The 24,244-nt window shown below is 42.7% G+C and overlaps 1 protein-coding gene across 7 annotated transcripts in view; it reads right to left on the bottom strand.

Annotated features, from left to right (window-relative positions):
• Dora (zinc finger SWIM domain-containing dorado) overlaps nucleotides 1-24,244 on the bottom strand; it is a 302,025-nt gene that overhangs the window by 127,946 nt on the left and 149,835 nt on the right. For all 7 annotated transcript variants that reach the window (XM_071666088.1, XM_071666070.1, XM_071666078.1 and 4 more), the window contains exon 18: nucleotides 20,989-21,200. In XM_071666088.1, the coding sequence (XP_071522189.1) occupies nucleotides 20,989-21,200 (212 nt within the window). The remainder of the gene's footprint in view (nucleotides 1-20,988; nucleotides 21,201-24,244) is intronic.

A 24,244-nucleotide genomic window follows, 5' to 3' on the forward strand; every position in this document is an offset into this window, starting at 1 on the left:
TGTGTGAAGAGGAGAGGGTGTATGTTTATGGAGAGAATGCCAGCAGTCCACATGTGGGTGAGGCAAAAGAAAAAACAGCTACCTGGGTCATAGGGGTGTAATTGACAACCATTGAACTGCTGGCTCACAAAGCAGCCATCACTAATCCTCCCGATATCAAGGCAGGTAGTACTGGTAATATACCTCCCTTGTCAGTGGCTTCCTATCAACCACTACCTACATGCAACATATGAACTATACTTATTTATCTATTTCACTTAGTTGCTGTCTCCTGCGTTAGTGAGGTAGCGCAAGGAAACAGATGAAAGAATGGCCCAACCCACCCACATACACATGTATACATAAAAAACGCCCACATATGCACATTTTTTTTTTTTTTTTTTGCTTTGTCGCTGTCTCCTGCGTTTGTGAGGTAGCGCAAGGAAACAGACGAAAGAAATGGCCCAACCCACCCCCATACACATGTATATACATACGTCCACACACGCAAATATACATACCTACACAGCTTTCCATGGTTTACCCCAGACGCTTCACATGCCTTGATTCAATCCACTGACAGCACGTCAACCCCGGTATACCACATCGCTCCAATTCACTCTATTCCATGCCCTCCTTTCACCCTCCTGCATGTTCAGGCCCCGATCACACAAAATCTTTTTCACTCCATCTTTCCACCTCCAATTTGGTCTCCCTCTTCTCGTTCCCTCCACCTCCGACACATATATCCTCTTGGTCAATCTTTCCTCACTCATTCTCTCCATGTGCCCAAACCACTTCAAAACACCCTCTTCTGCTCTCTCAACCACGCTCTTTTTCTTTCCACACATCTCTCTTACCCTTACGTTACTTACTCGATCAAACCACCTCACACCACACATTGTCCTCAAACATCTCATTTCCAGCACATCCATCCTCCTGCGCACAACTCTATCCATAGCCCATGCCTCGCAACCATACAACATTGTTGGAACCACTATTCCTTCAAACATACCCATTTTTGCTTTCCGAGATAATGTTCTCGACTTCCACACATTCTTCAAGGCTCCCAGAATTTTCGCCCCCTCCCCCACCCTATGATCCACTTCCGCTTCCATGGTTCCATCCACTGCCAGATCCACTCCCAGATATCTAAAACACTTCACTTCCTCCAGTTTTTCTCCATTCAAACTCACCTCCCAATTGACTTGACCCTCAACCCTACTGTACCTAATAACCTTGCTCTTATTCACATTTACTCTTAACTTTCTTCTTTCACACACTTTACCAAACTCAGTCACCAGCTTCTGCAGTTTCTCACATGAATCAGCCACCAGCGCTGTATCATCAGCGAACAACAACTGACTCACTTCCCAAGCTCTCTCATCCCCAACAGACTTCATACTTGCCCCTCTTTCCAAAACTCTTGCATTCACCTCCCTAACAACCCCATCCATAAACAAATTAAACAACCATGGAGACATCACACACCCCTACCGCAAACCTACATTCACTGAGAACCAATCACTTTCCTCTCTTCCTACACGTACACATGCCTTACATCCTCGATAAAAACTTTTCACTGCTTCTAACAACTTGCCTCCCACACCATATATTCTTAATACCTTCCACAGAGCATCTCTATCAACTCTATCATATGCCTTCTCCAGATCCATAAATGCTACATACAAATCCATTTGCTTTTCTAAGTATTTCTCACATACATTCTTCAAAGCAAACACCTGATCCACACATCCTCTACCACTTCTGAAACCACACTGCTCTTCCCCAATCTGATGCTCTGTACATGCCTTCACCATCTCAATCAATACCCTCCCATAAAATTTCCCACGAATACTTAACAAACTTATACCTCTGTAATTTGAGCACTCACTCTTATCCCCTTTGCCTTTGTACAATGGCACTATGCACGCATTCCGCCAATCCTCAGGCACCTCACCATGAGTCATACATACATTAAATAACCTTACCAACCAGTCAACAATACAGTCACCCCCTTTTTTAATAAATTCCACTGCAATACCATCCAAACCTGCTGCCTTGCCGGCTTTCATCTTCCGCAAAGCTTTTACTACCTCTTCTCTGTTTACCAAATCATTTTCCCTAACCTCGCACTTTGCACACAACCTCGACCAAAACACCCTATATCTGCCAGTCTATCATCAAACACATTCAACAAACCTTCAAAATACTCACTCCATCTCCTTCTCACATCACCACTACTTGTTATCACCTCCCCATTTGCACCCTTCACTGAAGTTCCCATTTGCTCCCTTGTCTTACGCACTTTATTTACCTCCTTCCAGAACATCTTTTTATTCTCCCTAAAATTTAATGATACTCTCTCACCCCAACTCTCATTTGCCCTTTTTTTCACCTCTTGCACCTTTCTCTTGACCTCCTGTCTCTTTCTTTTATACATCTCCCACTCAATTGCATTTTTTCCCAACAAAAATCGTCCAAATGCCTCTCTCTTCTCTTTCACTAATACTCTTACTTCTTCATCCCACCACTCACTACCCTTTCTAATCAACCCACCTCCCACTCTTCTCATGCCACAAGCATCTTTTGTGCAATCCATCACTGATTCCCTAAATACATCCCATTCCTCCCCCACTCCCCTTACTTCCATTGTTCTCACCTTTTTCCATTCTGTACTCAGTCTCTCCTGGTACTTCCTCACACAAGTCTCCTTCCCAAGCTCACTTACTCTCACCACCCTCTTCACCCCAACATTCACTCTTCTTTTCTGAAAACCCATACAAATCTTCACCTTAGCCTCCACAAGATAATGATCAGACATCCCTCCAGTTGCACCTCTCAGCACTCACTCACTACCCTTTCTAATCAACCCACCTCCCACTCTTCTCATGCCACAAGCATCTTTTGTGCAATCCATCACTGATTCCCTAAATACATCCCATTCCTCCCCCACTCCCCTTACTTCCATTGTTCTCACCTTTTTCCATTCTGTACTCAGTCTCTCCTGGTACTTCCTCACACAAGTCTCCTTCCCAAGCTCACTTACTCTCACCACCCTCTTCACCCCAACATTCACTCTTCTTTTCTGAAAACCCATACAAATCTTCACCTTAGCCTCCACAAGATAATGATCAGACATCCCTCCAGTTGCACCTCTCAGCACATTAACATCCAAAAGTCTCTCTTTCACATGCCTGTCAATTAACACGTAATCCAATAACGCTCTCTGGCCATCTCTCCTACTTACATAAGTATACTTATGTATATCTTGCTTTTTAAACCAGGTATTCCCAATCATCAGTCCTTTTTCAGCACATAAATCTACAAGCTCTTCACCATTTCCATTTACAACACTGAACACCCCATGTATACCAATTATTCCCTCAACTGCCACATTACTCACCTTTGCATTCAAATCACCCATCACTATAACCCGGTCTCGTGCATCAAAACCACTAACACACTCATTCAGCTGCTCCCAAAACACTTGCCTCTCATGATCTTTCTTCTCATGCCCAGGTGCATATGCACCAATAATCACCCATCTCTCTCCATCAACTTTCAGTTTTACCCATATTAATCGAGAATTTACTTTCTTACATTCTATCACATACTCCCACAACTCCTGTTTCAGGAGTGCTGCTACTCCTTCCCTTGCTCTTGTCCTCTCACTAACCCCTGACTTTACTCCCAAGACATTCCCAAACCACTCTTCCCCTTTACCCTTGAGCTTCGTTTCACTCAGAGCCAAAACATCCAGGTTCCTTTCCTCAAACATACTACCTATCTCTCCTTTTTTCACATCTTGGTTACATCCACACACATTTAGGCACCCCAATCTGAGCCTTCGAGGAGGATGAGCACTCCCCGCGTGACTCCTTCCTCTGTTTCCCATTTTAGAAAGAAAAAAAAAAAAAATACGAGGGGAGGATTTCTGGCCCCCCGCTCCCGTCCCCTCTAGTCGCTTACTACGACACGCAAGGAATGCGTGGGAAGTATTCTTTCACCCCTATCCCCAGGGATAATATATATATATACACACACACACACACACACACACACACACACACACACACACACACACACACACACACGCACACATACACACACATACATATATATACCTATGAAAAATGTAAGAAACAATTTAGAAAACTTAAACTTCTAGCTTGAAATGAAATGAAAAAAATGAATGTCACATGATGGTTCAACCTCTGGCTATGGAAAAAGAAATGTATAATTTATTTACACAAACGTCAATAGTACTTCTTATCAATTTAACCACTGTATCAATAAGCTTCAATGTCTAAGCTACATTTTTTCCAATTTCACTATTTTCTTGTCAAAGCACCATGTATGAAAACTATCACTCCAGGAACACAACTATAAACATTTACTTCCCCTTTAAAAAAGTTCTGGGGAAGTCGGTCTCGATACACTGCGGGACACTCTACCACCTGACGAGGATTGTGTTGCAATGGTTCTTGATTCACAAACGTAGTAGCATCACTGGTGGGCCAAGGTAGTTCCGTTGGCGAAGAGGAGCTCATGAAACATGTCGGAAAGCATGCTACTGCAGGCAGGAGTGAAGGCTGATGCAAACTGGTATCGCTCTGAATGATGCGATGGGGACGAGATGATCCTCTGACTCACGTCCTAGAGATCCGATCCCACAGAGCGGACGAAGCTGCTTCTGTGGGGAGGCGCTCCACCAACTCCATACTAGGCTTAGCATGGCTCCCATCCTCCTACTACTCAACCTGAACTGCTGGGGAGAAGCCATCCATCACACTAGTCACCTCCCTCAAGGTCGGCCAACATGCTCAGTACGACTTCCTGATCCAGATGGATAACACCTGTGATTCCTTGTCCTCCATTTGCTGCCGTGTGTGACCAACGCTAGTAATCTCATGACGTCAACATGTGAATGTTTACACTTAGGAATGTCTGTCCGCCAGATGTAGGCAGTTTTAGGATCAAAATCCTATCAACCACTACCTACATGCAACATATGAACTATACTTATTTATCTATTTCACTTAGTTGCTGTCTCCTGCGTTAGTGAGGTAGCGCAAGGAAACAGATGAAAGAATGGCCCAACCCACCCACATACACATGTATACATAAAAAACGCCCACATATGCACATATACATACCTATACATTTCAACGTAAACATACATATACATACACAGACATATACATATATACACATGTACATATTCATACTTGCTGCTTTCATCCATTCCCATCGCCACCCCACAACACATGAAGCTACACCACCTTTCCCCAGGCATGCACAAGGTAGCACTAAGAAAAGACGACAAAGGCCACATTCATTCACACTCAGTCTCAAGCTGTCATTTATAATGCACTGAAACCACAGCTCCCTTTCCACATCCAGGCCCTACAGACCTTTCTATGGTTTACCCCAGATGCTTCACATGCACTGGTTCAATCCATTGACAGCATGTCAACCCCGGTATACCACATCATTCCAATTCACTCTATTCCTTGCACGCCTTTCACCCTCCTGTATGTTCAGGCCCCGACTGCTCAAAATCTTTTTCATTCCATCCTTCTACCTCCTATTTGGTCTCCCACTTCTCATTCCCTCCACCTCTGACATATGTATCCTCTTTGTCAATCTTTCCTCACTCATTCTCTCCATATGACCACACTATTTCAATACACCCTCTTCTGCTCTCTCAACTGCACTCATTTCATTACCACACATCTCTCTTACCCTTTCATTACTTACATGATCAAAAAACCTAACATCATATATTGTCCCGAAACATTTAATTTCCAACACATCCACCCTCCTCCGCACAACCCTATCTATAGCCCATGCCTCACAACCATATAACATTGTTGGAATCACTATTCCTTCAAACATATCCATTTTAGCTCTCCGAGATAACGATCTCACCTTCCACACATTCTTCAATGCTCCCAGAACCTTTGCCCCCTCCGCCACCCTGTGACTCACTTCTGCTTCCATGGTTCCATCAGCTGCTTAAGTCCACTCTCAGATATCTAAAACACTTCACTTCATCCAGTTTTTCTCCATTCAAACTTACCTCCCAATTAATTTGTCCCCCAACCCTACTGAACCTAATAACCTTGCTCTTATTCACATTCACTCTCCGCTTTCTTCTTTCACACACTTTACCAAAATAACCTTGCTCTTATTCACATTCACTCTCAGCTTTCTTCTTTCACACACTTTACCAAACTCAGTTACCATCTTCTGCAGTTTCTCACCCAAATCAGCCACCAGCGCTGTATCATCACAACAAAAATTGACTCACTTCCCAAGCCTTCTCATCCACAACAGACTGCATATTTGCCTCTCTCTCCGAAACTCTTGAATTTACCTCCCTAACAGCCCCATCCATAAACAAATTAACAACATGGAGACATTACGCACCTCTACCGCAAACTGACATTCACTGGTAACCAATCTCTTTCCTCTCTTCCTACTCGTACACATGCCTTACATCCTCGATAAAAACTTTTCACTGATTCTAACAACTTACCACACACCATATACTCTTAATACCTTCCACAAAGCATCTCTATCAACTCTATCATGTGCCTTCTCCAGATACATAAATGCTATGTACATATCCATCTGTTTTTCTAAGTATTTCTCACATACATTCTTCAAAGGAAACACCTGATTAACACATCCTCAATCAATTCTGAAACCACACTGCTCTTACCCAATATGATGCTCTGTACATGCCTTCACCCTTTCAATCAGTACCCTCCCATATATTTTCTCAGGAATACTCAACAAACTTATACCTCTGTAATTTGAACACTCACCTTGATCCCCTTTGCCTTTGTACAATGGCACTATGCATGCATTCTGCCAATCCTCAGGCACTTCACCATGAACCATACATACATTGAATATCCTTACCAACCAGTCAACAACACAGTCATCCCCTTTTTTAATATATTCCACTGCAATACCATCCAAACCCACTGCTTTGCCAGCTTTGATCTTCCGCAAAGCTTTCACTACCTCTTCTCTGTTTACTAAACCATTCTCCCTGACCCTCTCACTCTGCACACAACCTCAACCAAAACACCCTATATCTGCCACTCTATCATCAGACAGATTCAACAAACCTTCAAAATATGCCCTCCATCTCATTCTCACATCACCACTACTTGTTATTACCTCCCCATTAGCCCTCTTCACCGATGTTCCCATTCGCTCTCTTGTCTTACGTACTTTATTTACCTCCTTCCAAAAAAATCTTTTTATTCTCCCTAAAATTTAATGATACTCTCTCTCCCTAACTCTCATTTGCTCTCTTTTTCATCTCTTGCACCTTTCTCTTGACCTCCAACCTCTTTCTTTTATACATCTCCCAGTCATTTGCTCCACTTCCCTGCAAAAATTATCCAAACCCCTCTCTCTCTTCTCTTTCACCAACAATCTTACTCCTTCATCCCACCACTCACCACCCTTTCTAATCTGCCCACCTCCCACCTTTCTCATGCCACAAGCATCTTTTGCACAAGCCATCAATGCTTCCCTAAAATACATCCCATTCCTCATCCACTCCCCTTATGTCATTTGCTCTCACCTCTTGCCATTCTGCAGTCAATCTCTCCTGGTACTTCCTCACACAAGTCTCCTTTCCAAGCTCACTTACTCTCACCACTCTCTTCACCCCAACATTCTTCTTTTCTGAAAACCTCTACAAATCTTCACCTTCGCCTCCACAAGATAACAATCAGAGATCTCTCCAGTTGCCCCTCTCAGCATGTTAACATCAAAAGTCTCTCTTTCACATGCCTATCAATTAACACTTAATCCAACAACGATCTCTGGCCATCTCTCCTACTTACATATGTATACTTATGTATATCTCTCTTTTTTTATATCATATAAAACATCAAAAAATATTCAGTCATTGTAATAACACTAAATTCTTCTTCATCTCTTCTGCTTCTAACTAGTCTAAGGTGGTATAGGCAAAGATTGTTGATGACACAGGAAACTTCAGATACAATGTGCAATTTTGGTAGGGATCTTATATGGCTCAGTTATCTGTTCTGGATGCTGCCTCACTCATGTAGGAAATAGTGAAATTCAGATTTTGAATGTTTTTAGACTGAATACATAATTTGAAGATCTTCTACCAGTATTCATTGATTAAAAGAACCAATTTCATCATGATAAAGTATATTCTTTATTAAAATTCCATCCCATTTCTGGTCACATAACAATACCAACTATGTGGCCATTTCAGCATTTTCAGTACAAAACAATAACTTGTTTTCATATTTATCAGCTCTTCCCACCTCAGTGAGGTAATCATTATGAAGAAAAACAATGTGGCCTCATTGCACGTGTCTAACTTTTAACTCATGTATAATGTGGATACCAAGGCTCACCATCCACAACTAAACCAAACAGAACATCCTATGGTTTATCTATGCTGCTTAATCTGACCTGGCTCAGCCTACTGAAAGTATGTCACTCCCCATTAATCCAGTTCAATCTATCCAATGCATGTTTCTCATCCTCCTGAATGTTTGGACCCTGATACTCTAAGGCTCCTTCAGCTTGTCCTTTCCTTTACTTCTCAGTCTCACACTCCCTCTTAATCCTTCCACCTTTTACTTATCATTATCATAATCATTATTATCATTTTCATTTCTAACATATAGTATTATACCTAATCACCGTCTCCTGCATTAGCAAGGTAGCGCAAGGAAACAGACAAAAGAACAGCCCAACCCACCCACATCCACATGTATATACATAAATACTTATACACGTACATATACATACATATGCATTTCAACGTTTTTATTATTCATTATTATTATACTTTGTTGCCGTCTCCCGCATCAGCAAGGTAACGCATGGAAAAAGACGAAAGAATGGCCCAACCCACCCACATACACGTCCACACATGCACATATACATACCTATACATCTCAACGTATACATATATATACACATACAGACATTTACATATACACACATGTACATAATTCATACTGTCCTTATTCATTCCTGTTGCCAACCCGCAACACATGAAATGACAGCCCCCTCCCCAAGCATGTGCGCAAGGTAGCGCTAGGAAAAGACAACAAAGGCCACATTTGTTCACATTCAGTCTCTAGCTGTCAGGTATAATGCACTGAAACCACAGCTGCCTTTCCACATCCAGGCCCCACAGAACTTTCCATGGCTTACCCCAGACTCTTCACATGCCCCTGTTCAATCCACTGACAGCATGTCGACCCCAGTATACCACATTGTCCCAATTCACTCTATTCCTTGCATGCCTTTCACCCTCCTGCATGTTCAGGCCCCGATCACTCAAAATCTTTTTCACTCCATCTTTCCACCTCCAGTTTGGTCTCCCACTTCTTGTTCCCTCCACTGCTGACACATATATCCTCTTGGTCAATCTTTCCTCACTCATTCTCTCCATGTGACCAAACCATTTCAAAACACCCTCTTCTGCTCTCTCAACCACACTTTTTATATTACCACACATCTCTCTTTCCCTTTCATTACTTACTCGATCAAACCACCTCACACCACAAATTGTCCTCAAACATCTCATTTCCAGCACATCCACCCTCCTGCGCACAACTCTATCCATAGCCCACACCTTGCAACCATATAACATTGTTGGAACCACTATTCCTTCAAATATACCCATTTTTGCTTTCTGAGATACCATTTTCGCCTTCCACAAATTTTTCAATGCTTCCAGAACTTTCATCCCCTCCCCTACCCTATGACTCACTTCCGCTTCCTTGGTTCCATCCGCTGCCAAATCCACTCCCAGATATCTAAAGCACTTCACTACCTCCAGTTTTTCTCCATTTAAACTTACTTCCCAATTGACTTGTCCCTCAACCCTACTGTACCTAATAACCTTGCTCTTATTCACATTTACTCTCAGCTTTCTTCTTTCACACACTTTACCAAACTCAGTCACCAGCTTCTGCCTCACCCGAATCAGCCACCAGCGTTGTATCATCAGCGAACAACAACTGACTCACTCACCAAGCTCTCTCATCTACAACAGACTTCATACTTGCCCCTCTTTCCAAAACTCTTGCACTCACCTCCCTAACAACCCCATCCATAAACAAATCAAACAACCATGGACACATCACACACCTCTGCCGCAAACCTACATTCACCGAGAACCAATCACTTTCTTCTCTTCCTACTTGTACACATGCCTTACATCCTTGATAAAAACTTTTCACTGCTTCTAACAACTGCTTCTAATACCTTCCCACAGAGCATCTCTATCAACTCTATCATATGCCTTCTCCACATCTATAAATGCTACATACAAATCCATTTGCATTTTTAAGTATTTCTCACATACACTCTTCAAAGCAAACACCTGATCCACACATCCTCTACCACTTCTGAAACCACACTGCTCTTTCCCAATCTGATGCTCTGTACATGCCTTCACCCTCTCAATCAATACCCTCCCATATAATTTACCAGGAATACTCAACAAACTTATAACTCTATAATTTGAGCACTCACCTTTATCTCCCTTAGTCTTTGTACAATGGTACTATGCAAGCATTCCGCCAATCCTCAGGCACCTCACCATGAGTCATGCATACATCAAATAACCTTAACAACCAGTCAACAACACAGTCACCACCTTTTTTAATAAATTTCACTGCAATACCATCCAAACCTGCTGCCTTGCCGGCTTTCATCTGCCACAAAGCTTTTACTACCTCTTCTCAGTTTACCAAATCATTCTCCCTAACCCTCTCGCTTTGCACACCACCTCGACCAAAACACCCTATATCTGCCACTCTATCCTCAAACACATTCAACAAACCTTCAAAATACTCACTCCATGTCCTTCTCACATCACCACTACTTCTTATCACCTCCCCGTTAGCCCCCTTCACTAATGTTCCCATTTGTTCCCTTGTCTTACACACTTTATTTACCTCCAAAGCATTTCAATGAATACATACATATACATACACAGACATATACATACATACACATGTACATGTTCATACTTGCTGCCTTCATCCATTCCCATTGCCACCCACCACACATGAAACAGCATCACCCTTCCCTCCTCCAGCTAGGTAGAACCAGGAAAAGAAAAAAAAAGGCCATATTTGTTCACACTCAGTCTTTAGCTCTCATGTGTAATGCACCGAATCCATAGCTCCCTTTGCACATCCAGGCCCCACATACCTTTCCATGGTTTACCCCAGATGCTTCACATGTCCTGGTTCAATCAATCATGATTATCTATTCATTCACTATACTTTGTCGCCGTCTCCCGAGTTAGCGAGATAGTGCAAGGAAACAGACGAAAGAATGGCCCAACCTACCCACATACACATGTATATATATACAAACACGTCCACACACGCACATATACATACCTACACATCTCAACGTATACATATATATACACATACAGACATATACATATATACACATGTACATAATTCATAGTCTGCCCTTATTCATTCCTGTCGCCACCCCGCCACACATGAAATGACAACCCCCTACCCCCGCATGTGCGCGAGGTAGCACTAGGAAAAAGACAACAAAGGCCCCATTCGTTCACACTTAGTCTCTAGCTGTTATGTATAATGCACTGAAACCACAGCTCCCTTTCCACATCCAGGCCCCACAGAACTTTCCATGGTTTACCCCAGACACTTCACATTCCCTGGTTCAATCCATTGACAGCATGTTGACCCCAGTATACCACATCGTTCCAATTCACTCTATTCCTTGCACGCCTTTCACCCTCCTGCATGTTCAGGCCCCGATCACTCAAAATCTTTTTCACTCCATCTTTCCACCTCCAATCTGGTCTCCCACTTCTCGTTCCCTCCACCTCTGACACATACATCCTCTTGGTCAATCTTTCCTCATTCATTCTCTCCATGTGACCAAACCATTTCAAAACACCCTCTTCTGCTCACTCAACCACACCCTTTTAATTACCACACATCTCCCTTGCCCTTTCATTACTTACTCGATCAAACCACCTCACACCACATATTGTCCTCAAACATCTCATTTCCAGCACATCCACCCTCCTCCGCACAAATCTATCTATAGCCCACACCTCGCAACCATATAACATAGCTGGAACCACTCCCACCCTATGATTCACTTCCGCTTCCATGGTTCCATCTGCTGCCAAATCCACTCCCAGATATCTAAAACATGTCATTACCTCCAGTATTTCTCCATTCAAACGTACCTCCCAATTGAGTTGTCCCTCAAGCCTACTGTTACTAATAACCTTGCTCGTATTCACATTTACTCTCAGCTTTCTTCTTTCACACACTTTACCAAACTCAGTCACCAGCTTCTGCAGTTTCTCACCCGAATCAGCCACCAGCGCTGTATCATCAGCGAACAGCAACTGACTCACTTCCCAAGCCCTCTCACCCACAACAGACTGCATACTTGCCCCTCTCTCCAAAACTCTTGCATTCACCTCCCTAACAACCACATCCATAAACAAATTAAACAACCATGGAGACATTACGCACCCCTGCCGCAAACTGACATTCACTAGGAACCAATCACTTTCCTCTCTTCCTACTCGTACACATGCCTTACATCCTCGATAAAAACTTTTCACTGCTTCTAGCAACTTACCTCCCACACCATATACTCTTAATACCTTTCACAGAGCATCTCTATCAACTCTATCATATGCCTTCTCCGGATCCATAAATCCTACATACAAATCCATCGTTTTCCTAAGTATTTCTCAAATACATTCTTCAAAGCAAACACCTGATCCACACATCCTCTACCACCTTCTGAAACCACACTGCTCTTCCCCAATCTAATGCTCTGCACATGCCTTGACCCACTCAATCAATACCCTCCCATATATTATCATTATTATTATCATTATTATGATCATTATTATTATTATTATTATTATTATTATTATTATTATTATTATAATTATTTTTTTTTTTTTTTTTGCTTTGTCGCTGTCTCCCGCGTTTGCGAGGTAGCGCAAGGAAACAGACGAAAGAAATGGCCCAACCCACCCCCATACACATGTATATACATACGTCCACACACGCAAATATACATACCTACACAGCTTTCCATGGTTTACCCCAGACGCTTCACATGCCTTGATTCAATCCACTGACAGCACGTCAACCCCGGTATACCACATCGCTCCAATTCACTCTATTCCTTGCCCTCCTTTCACCCTCCTGCATGTTCAGGCCCCGATCACACAAAATCTTTTTCACTCCATCTTTCCACCTCCAATTTGGTCTCCCTCTTCTCCTCGTTCCCTCCACCTCCGACACATATATCCTCTTGGTCAATCTTTCCTCACTCATTCTCTCCATGTGACCAAACCATTTCAAAACACCCTCTTCTGCTCTCTCAACCACGCTCTTTTTATTTCCACACATCTCTCTTACCCTTACGTTACTTACTCGATCAAACCACCTCACACCACACATTGTCCTCAAACATCTCATTGCCAGCACATCCATCCTCCTGCGCACAACTCTATCCATAGTCCACGCCTCGCAACCATACAACATTGTTGGAACCACTATTCCTTCAAACATACCCATTTTTGCTTTCCGAGATAATGTTCTCGACTTCCACACATTCTTCAAGGCTCCCAGGATTTTCGCCCCCTCCCCCACCCTATGATCCACTTCCGCTTCCATGTTTCCATCCGCTGCCAGATCCACTCCCAGATATCTAAAACACTTCACTTCCTCCAGTTTTTCTCCATTCAAACTCACCTCTCAATTGACTTGACCCTCAACCCTACTGTACCTAATAACCTTGCTCTTATTCACATTTACTCTTAACTTTCTTCTTTCACACACTTTACCAAACTCAGTCACCAGCTTCTGCAGTTTCTCACATCAATCAGCCACCAGCGCTGTATCATCAGCGAACAACTGACTCACTTCCCAAGCTCTCTCATCCCCAACAGACTTCATACTTGCCCCTCTTTCCAAAACTCTTGCATTCACCTCCTTAACAACCCCATCCATAAACAAATTAAACAACCATGGAGACATCATACACCCCTGCCGCAAACCTACATTCACTGAGAACCAATCACTTTCCTCTCTTCCTACACGTACACATGCCTTACATCCTCGATAAAAACTTTTCACTGCTTCTAACAACTTGCCTCCCACACCATATATTCTTAATACCTTCCACAGAGCATCTCTATCAACTCTATCATATGCCTTCTCCAGATCCATAAATGCTACATACAAATCCATTTGCTTTTCTAAGTATTTCTCACATACATTCTTCAAAGCAAACACCTGATCCACACATCCTCTACCACTTCTGAAACCACACTGCTCTTCCCCAATCTGATGCTCTGTACATGCCTTCACCCTCTCAATCAATACCCTCCCATACAATTTGCCAGGAATACTCAACAAACTTATACCTCTGTAATCTGAGCACTCACTCTTATCCCCTTTGCCTTTGTACAATGGCACTATGCACGCATTCTGCCAATGCACAGGCACCTCACCATGAGTCATACATACATTAAATAGCCTTACCAACCAGTCAACAATACAGTCACCCCCTTTTTTAATAAATTCCACTGCAATACCATCCAAACCTGCTGCCTTGCCGGCTTTCATCTTCCGCAAAGCTTTTACTACCTCTTCTCTGTTTACCAAATCATTTTCCCTAACCCTCGCACTTTGCACACAACCTCGACCAAAACACCCTATATCTGCCAGTCTATCATCAAACACATTCAACAAACCTTCAAAATACTCACTCCATCTCCTTCTCACATCACCACTACTTGTTATCACCTCCCCATTAGCGCCCTTCACTGAAGTTCCCATTTGCTCCCTTGTCTTACGCACTTTATTTACCTCCTTCCAGAACATCTTTTTATTCTCCCTAAAATTTAATGATACTCTCTCACCCCAACTCTCATTTGCCCTTTTTTTCACCTCTTGCACCTTTCTCTTGACCTCCTGTCTCTTTCTTTTATACTTCTCCCACTCAGTTTCATTTTTTCCCTGCAAAAATCGTCCAAATGCCTCTCTCTTCTCTTTCACTAATACTCTTACTTCTTCATCCCACCACTCACTACCCTTTCTAATCAACCCACCTCCCACTCTTCTCATGCCACAAGCATCTTTTGCGCAATCCATCACTGATTCCCTAAATGCATCCCATTCCTCCCCCACTCCCCTTACTTCCATTGTTCTCACCTTTTAACATTCTGTACTCAGTCTCTCCTGGTACTTCCTCACACAAGTCTCCTTCCCAAGCTCACTTACTCTCACCACCCTCTTCACCCCAACATTCACTCTTCTTTTCTGGAAACCCATACAAATCTTCACCTTAGCCTCCACAAGATAATGATCAGACATCCCTCCAGTTGCACCTCTCAGCACATTAACATCCAAAAGTCTCTCTTTCGTGCGCCTGTCAATTAACACGTAATCCAATAACGCTCTCTGGCCATCTCTCCTACTTACATAAGTATACTTATGTTTTTTTTTTTTTTCATTATACTTTGTCGCTGTCTCCCATGTTTGCGAGGTAGCGCAAGGAAACAGACGAAAGAAATGGCCCAACCCCCCCCCATACACATGTATATACATACATCCACACACGCAAATATACATACCTACACAGCTTTCCATGGTTTACCCCAGACGCTTCACATGCCTTGATTCAATGCACTGACAGCACGTCAACCCCGGTATACCATATCGCTCCAATTCACTCTATTCCTTGCCCTCCTTTCACCCTCCTGCATGTTCAGGCCCCGATCAAACAAAATCTTTTTCACTCCATCTTTCCACCTCCAATTTGGTCTCCCTCTTCTCCTCGTTCCCTCCACCTCTGACACATATATCCTCTTGGTCAATCTTTCCTCACTCATTCTCTCCATGTGCCCAAACCACTTCAAAACACCCTCTTCTGCTCTCTCAACCACGCTCTTTTTATTTCCACACATCTCTCTTACCCTTACGTTACTCACTCGATCAAACCACCTCACACCACACATTGTCCTCAAACATCTCATTTCCAGCACATCCATCCTCCTGCGCACAACTCTATCCATAGTCCACGCCTCGCAACCATACAACATTGTTGGAACCACTATTCCTTCAAACATACCCATTTTTGCTTTCCGAGATAATGTTCTCGACTTCCACACATTCTTCAAGGCCCCCAGAATTTTCGCCCCCTCCCCCACCCTATGATCCACTTCCGCTTCCATGGTTCCATCTGCTGCCAGATCCACTCACAGATATCTAAAACACTTCACTTCCTCCAGTTTTTCTCCATTCAAACTCACCTCCCAATTGACTTGACCCTCAACCCTACTGTACCTAATAACCTTGCTCTTATTCACATTTACTCTTAACTTTCTTCTTCCACACACTTTACCAAACTCAGTCACCAGCTTCTGCAGTTTCTCACATGAATCAGCCACCAGCGCTGTATCATCAGCGAACAACAACTGACTCACTTCCCAAGCTCTCTCATCCCAACAGACTTCATACTTGCCCCTCTTTCCAAAACTCTTGCATTTACCTCCCTAATAACCCCATCCATAAACAAATTAAACAACCATGGAGACATCACACACCCCTGCCGCAAACCTACATTCACCAGGTATTCCCAATCATCAGTCCTTTTTCAGCACATAAATCTACAAGCTCTTCACCATTTCCATTTACAACACTGAACACCCCATGTATACCAATTATTCCCTCAACTGCCACATTACTCACCTTTGCATTCAAATCACCCAACACTATAACCCGGTCTCGTGCATCAAAACCACTAACACACTCATTCAGCTGCTCCCAAAACACTTGCCTCTCATGATCTTTCTTCTCATGCCCAGGTGCATATGCACCAATAATCACCCATCTCTCTCCATCAACTTTCAGTTTTACCCATATTAATCGAGAATTTACTTTCTTACATTCTATCACATACTTCCACAACTCCTGTTTCAGGAGTACTGCTACTCCTTCCCTTGCTCTTGTCCTCTCACTAACCCCTGACTTTACTCCCAAGACATTCCCAAACCACTCTTCCCCTTTACCCTTGAGCTTCGTTTCACTCAGAGCCAAAACATCCAGGTTCCTTTCCTCACATACTACCTATCTCTCCTTTTTTCACATCTTGGTTACATCCACACACATTTAGGCACCCCAATCTGAGCCTTCGAGGAGGATGAGCACTCCCCGCATGACTCCTTCTTCTGTTTTATTATTATTATTATTATTATTATTATCATTATTATTTTCATCATCATTATCATTATTATTATCATTATCATTTATTTATTATCTTTTTTATTTTGCTTTGTCGCTGTCTCCCGCATTAGTGAGGTAGCACAAGGAAACATGAAAGAATGGCCCAACCCACCCACATACACATGTATATACATAAACGTCCAAACACGCAAATATACATATCTATACATCTCAACGTATACATATATATATACACATACAGACATATATACACAAGTACATAATTCATACTGTCTGCCTTTATTCATTCCCATCGCCACCCCGCCACACATGAAATAACAACCGCCTACCCCCCAAAATGAGCATGAGGTAGCACTAGGAAAAGACAACAAAGGCCACTTTCGTTCACACTCAGTCTCTAGCTGTCATGTAATAATGCACCGAAACCATAGCTCCCTTTCCACATTCCGGCCCCTCAGAACTTTCCATGGTTTACCCCAGACGCTTCACATGCACTGGTTCAATCCATTGACAGCACGTCAGCACCAGTATACCACATTGTTCCAATTCACTCTATTCCTTGCACACCTTTCACCCTTCTGTATGTTCAGGCCCCAATCACTCAAAATCTTTTTCACTCCATCTTTCCACCTCCAATTTGGTCTCCCACTTCTCCTTGTTTCCTCTACCTCTGACACATATATCCTCTTGGTCAATCTTTCCTCACTCATTCTCTCCATGTGACCAAACCATTTCAAAACACCCTCTTCTGCTCTCTCAACCACACTCTATTTATTACCACACATCTCTCTTACCCTATTATTACTTACTCGATCAAACCACCTCACACCACATATTGTCCTCAAACATCTCATTTCCAGCACATCCACCCTCCTCCGCACAACTCTATCCATAGCCCACGCCTCGCAACCATATAACATTGTTGGCAACCACTATTCCTTCAAACATACCCATTTTTGCTCTCCGAGATAATGTTCTCGACTTCCACATATTCTTCAACGCTCCCAGAACTTTCGCCCTCTCCCCCACCCTATGATTCACTTCCACTTCCATGGTTCCATCCGCTGCCAAATCCACTCCCAGATATCTAAAACACTTCACTTCCTCCAGGTTTTCTCCATTCAAACTTACCTCCCAATTGACTTGTCCTTCAACCCTACTGTACCTAATAACCTTGCTCTTATTCACATTTATTCTCAGCTTTCTTCTTTCACACACTTTACCAAACTCAGTCACCAGCTTCTGCAGTTTCTCACATGAATCAGCCACCAGCGCTGTATCATCAGCGAACAACAACTGACACTTTTCCAAAGCTCTCTCATCCACAACAGATTTCATACTTGCCCCTTTTCCAAAACTCTTGCATTCACCTCCCTAACAACCCCATCCATAAACAAATTAAACAACCATGGAGACATCATACACCCCTACCACAAACCTACATTCACTGAGAACCAATCACTTTCCTCTCTTCCTACACATACACATGCCTTACATCCTAAATAAAAACTTTTCACTGCTTCTAACAACTTACCTCCCACACCATATATTCTTAATACCTTCCACAGGGCATCTCTATCAACTCTATCATAGGCCTTCTCCAGATCCATAAATGCTACATACAAATCCATTATTATCATTATTATTATTATTATCATTATTATTATTCTTGATTGCCATTTCCCGCATCAGTGAGGTAGCTCCAGGAAACAGATGAAGAATGGCCCATCCACTCGTATACATAAATGCCCAAATACATGCATATACATATGCATATCAACATATACACATATACATACATATACACAAGACATATACATATATACACATGTACGTATTCATACTTGCTTGCCTTCATCCATTCCTGGCGCCTTCCCGCCACACAGGAAACAGCATCGCTACCCAATGCTTCAGCAAGGTATCACCAGGAAAACAGACAAAAAAAAGGACACAATCGTTTACACTCAGTCTATAGCTGTCATGTGTACTGTACAAAAACCACAGCTCCCTATCCACATCCAGGCCCCACAGACCTTTCCATGGTTTACCTCAGACATTTCAAATGCACGTTGACCATGGTATACAACATCATTCTAATTCACTCTATTACTTGCATGCTCCTCATCCTCCTGTATGTTCTGGACCCAATCGCTCAAAATTTTTTTCACTTCATCCTTCCACCTCCGATTTGGTTTCCCACTTCTTCTTGTTCCCTCAACCTCTGAAACATATATCCTCTTTGTCAATCTTGCCTCACTCATTCTCTCCATATGTACAAACCATTTCAACACACCCTCATCTGTTCTCTCAGCCACACTCTTTCTATTTCCACACATCTCCCTTACCCTTTCATTACTTACTCGATCAAACCACTTCACGCCACATACTGTCCTCAAACATTTCATTTCCAACACATTCACCCTCAGTACAATCCTATCTATAGCCCATGCCTTGCAAACATATAATACTGTTGGAACTACTATTCCTTCACACATACCTATTTTTGCTCTCGAGGATAACATTCTCTCCTTCCACACATTCTTCATTGCTCACAGAACTTTTGCCCCCTCCCCTACCCTATGACTCACTTCCATGGTTCCATTTGCTGCTAAGTCCACTCCCAGATATCTAAAACACTTCACTTCCTACAATTTTTCTCAATTCAAACTTACATCCCAATTAACTTATCCCTCAACCCTACTGAACCTAATAACCTTGCTTTTATTCACATTTACTCTCAACTTTCTCCTTTCACACACTTTCCCAAGCTCAGTTACCAACTTCTGCAGTTTCTCACTCAAATCAATCACTAGAGCTGTATCATTGGTGAACAACAACTGACTCCCTTCCCAGGCCCTCTGATCTCCAGCAGACTGCATACTTGCCCTCTCTCCAAAACTCTTGCATTTACCTCCCTAACCACCCCATCCATAAACAAATTAAACAACAACGGGGACATCACACACCCCTGCCATAGACCGACATTCACTGGGAACCAATCACTCTCCTCTCTTCCTACTCGTACACATGCCTTACATTCATGGTAAAAACTTTTCACTGCTTCTAGCAGCTTACCTCCCACACCATGTACTCTTAAGACCTTCCACAAAGCATCTCCATCAACTCATCATATGCCTTCTACATACATCCATAAATGCTACATACAAATCCATCTGTTTTTCTAACTAATTCTCACACACATTGTTCAAAGCAAACCCCTGGTTCACACATCCTCTACTATTTCTGAAACCACACTGCTCTTCCCCAATCGGCCAAATCTGATGCTCTGTACATGCATTATCCTCTCAATCAATTTAATTTCCCAGGAATACTCAACAAAGTTATACCTCTGTAATTTGAACACTTACCTCTATCCCCTTTGCATTTGTACAATGGCACTATGCATGCCTTCCACCAATCCTCAAGCACTTCACCATGATCCATATATACATTGAATATCCTTACAAACCAGTTAACAACACAATCACACCCTTTCTTAATAAATTCTACACTCCAATAATCATACCAGTTGGATAGGATGCCTACACCTAGAATGGCATCCCCCCTCCCCTCTAAGCCTCGTAAAACCCAGAAACTGATAAGTTTTCAATATCTCCATCTTTTGAGGATCTGGCATTTGATGTGTCTATGTCTGGTAGGATACACTGCAATTTAAACCTAATGCAACAAGCCTTACCTGTATAATTGCTCTCTGAATCTCATTTGGATTGAGAGCATGAGCATGGGGTAGACAGGAAAGGGCTAATCTTGCAGCTGCTCGTATAGTGTGAGCATCCCTGCCACGAGATGCACGGTCAGCAATAGATGCAGCTTCCTGGGGTGTTAAATGTCCCTCCCAAGTGTCAATAAGAAAAGAAACTGCAGATGAACCAATTTCCACTGCTTGACCTAAAATGAAAGAAAAACAGGTGATCAAGGGTCTTTGGGAAAAGGAAATACTTTTTTTTTATCTTACCAAACTGCACCTCCAGTCTTAGTCAGGAAAGATCAGGAACACATAAACAAGACACATTTGCATATATACGCTCTCAAGCTGTCATGAAATCAGAGCTTAACATACACACTCAAGCCCCAAAGGCTACTCCATTACTTACTTTGATTGCTTCACATGCCCTGGTTCAGCTTAATGTTGGCACATGTAGCCCAAGAACTGAGTGCAGTCCTTATAAAGAGTGCTGTACACCGATCCCTCACTTAATATAGATGTTATGCTCTGTGAAAACCTTGCACACTGAGAAATCACAAGTAGCTAACCAACAAACATACAAAGAAGAATGGGATGTGTTGAACAGTGTAAGATATGATGTCCCACATGTACTCTAACCATACCTTAATCTTATTAGTACATTAAGAATTAACACAAAAATTAACAGAAATGTCAGCAATGGTGGTTTCTCCCATTACCTTCATGTTATGAAGCTTCTGACATCAAATAAACTTTCTGGCCATCCTTTACTTGCTTGATATAGCTCTAGCTTTGCTTTTTTCTTTCTTTCAAACTACTCGCCATTTCCCGCATTAGCGAGGTAGCGTTAAGAACAGAGGACTGGGCCTTTGAGGGAATACCCTCACCTGGCCCAATTCTCTGTTCCTTCTTTTGGAAAATTAAAAAAAAAACCGAGAGGGGAGGATTTCCAGCCCCCCGCTCCCTCCCCTTTTAGTCGCCTTCTACGACACGCAGGGAATACGTGGGAAGTACTCTAGCTTTGCTACATTTGTCTTTTCTATGAAAACACTCATAAATCCTCAGAGATTTAGGCCTGACCTGAAGGTTCCTAAGGCTACTTTTCTTCCTTGTTTCATACTCAAAATAAAGACAGCATATTCTCAATCTTCAAAAGTGGATTTCTAACCATTGTGGATAACTCGGCAGGCAGTGGAGTGAAGTGGAGTGGACCACAGCACCTTGAATTTTCAAAACAATATTTTTTATGTTGTGGATTGTAGAGTCACCCAGGTTGTAAGCATGCCCAAGCAGTGAAGCTCCCACACCAACTTCAGTCTTTCGTAAGATTTCTAGCTTCGTTTTTAAGGTAAGAGGTTCTCTTCCCTTTACCTGCTGGTTCTGGGATAGGAGATGCTGCTGGATGTTTGGATGCCATAGTCACAAACATAAACACAAGAGGTTGCATGAAAATCATTCTTATTATTATTATTATTATTTTGCTTTGTCGCTGTCTCCCGCGTTTGCAAGGTAGCGCAAGGAAACAGACGAAAGAGATGGCCCAACCCACCCCCATACACATGTATATACATACATGTCACCACACGCAAATATACATACCCATACATTTCAATGTACACATATATATACACACACACACATACACATATATACACATGCACACAATTCACACTGTCTGCCTTTATTCATTCCCATCGCCACCTCGCCACACATGGAATAACATCCCCCTTCCCCCTCATGTGTGCGAGGTAGCGCTAGGAAAAGACAACAAAGGCCCGATACGTTCACACTCAGTCTTTAGCTGTCATGCAATAATGCACCGAAACCACAGCTCCCTTTCCACATCCAGGCCCCACAGAACTTTCCATGGTTTACCCCAGACGCTTCACATGCCCTGATTCAATCCATTGACAGCATGTCGACCCCGGTATACCACATCGATCCAATTCACTCTATTCCTTGCCCGCCTTTCACCCTCCTGCATGTTCAGGCCCCAATCACTCAAAATCTTTTTCACTCCATCTTTCCACCTCCAATTTGGTCTCCCACTTCTCCTCGTTCCCTCCACCTCCGACAAATATATCCTCTTGGTCAATCTTTCCTCATTCATTCTCTCCATGTGCCCAAACCATTTCAAAACATCCTCTTCAGCTCTCTCAACCACGCTCTTCTTATTTCCACACATCTCTCTTACCCTTACATTACTTACTCGATCAAACCACCTCACACCACATATTGTCCTCAAACATCTCATTTCCAGCACATCCACCCTCCTCCACACAACTCTATCCATAGCTCACGCCTCGCAACCATACAACATTGTTGGAACCACTATTCCTTCAAACATACCCATTTTTGCTTTCCGAGATAATGTTCTCGACTTCCACACATTCTTCAAGGCTCCCAGGATTTTCGCCCCCTCCCCCACCCTATGATTCACTTCCGCTTCCATGGTTCCATCCGCTGCCAGATCCACTCCCAGATTTCTAAAACACTTTACTTCCTCCAGTTTTTCTCCATTCAAACTTACCTCCCAATTGACTTGACCCTCAACCCTACAGTACCTAATAACCTTGCTCTTATTCACATTTACTCTTAACTTTCTTCTTTCACACACTTTACCAAACTCAGTCACCAGCTTCTGCAGTTTCTCACATGAATCAGCCACCAGCGCTGTATCATCAGCGAACAACAACTGACACTTTTCCAAAGCTCTCTCATCCACAACAGACTGCATACTTGCCCCTCTTTCCAAAACTCTTGCACTCACCTCCCTAACAACCCCATCCATAAACAAATTAAACAACCATGGAGACATAACACACCCCTGAAACAAACCTACATTCACTGAGAACCAATCACTTTCTTCTCTTCCTACATGTACACATGCCTTACATCCTCGATAAAAACTTTTCACTGCTTCCAACAACTTGCCTCCCACACCATATATTCTTAATACCTTCCACAGAGCATCTCTATCAACTCTATCATATGCCTTTCCAGATCCATAAATGCTACATACAAATCCATTTGCTTTTCTAAGTATTTCTCGCATACATTCTTCAAAGCAAACACCTGATCCATACATCCTCTACCACTTCTGAAACCACACTGCTCTTCCCCAATCTGATGCTCTGTACATGCCTTCACCCTCTCAATCAACACCCTCCCACATAATTTACCAGGAATACTCAACAAACTTATACCTCTGTAATTTGAGCACTCACTCTTATCCCCTTTGCCTTTA

This window comes from Panulirus ornatus, chromosome 1 (assembly GCF_036320965.1).
Source record: "Panulirus ornatus isolate Po-2019 chromosome 1, ASM3632096v1, whole genome shotgun sequence".
NCBI classification, from domain to species: domain Eukaryota; kingdom Metazoa; phylum Arthropoda; class Malacostraca; order Decapoda; family Palinuridae; genus Panulirus; species Panulirus ornatus.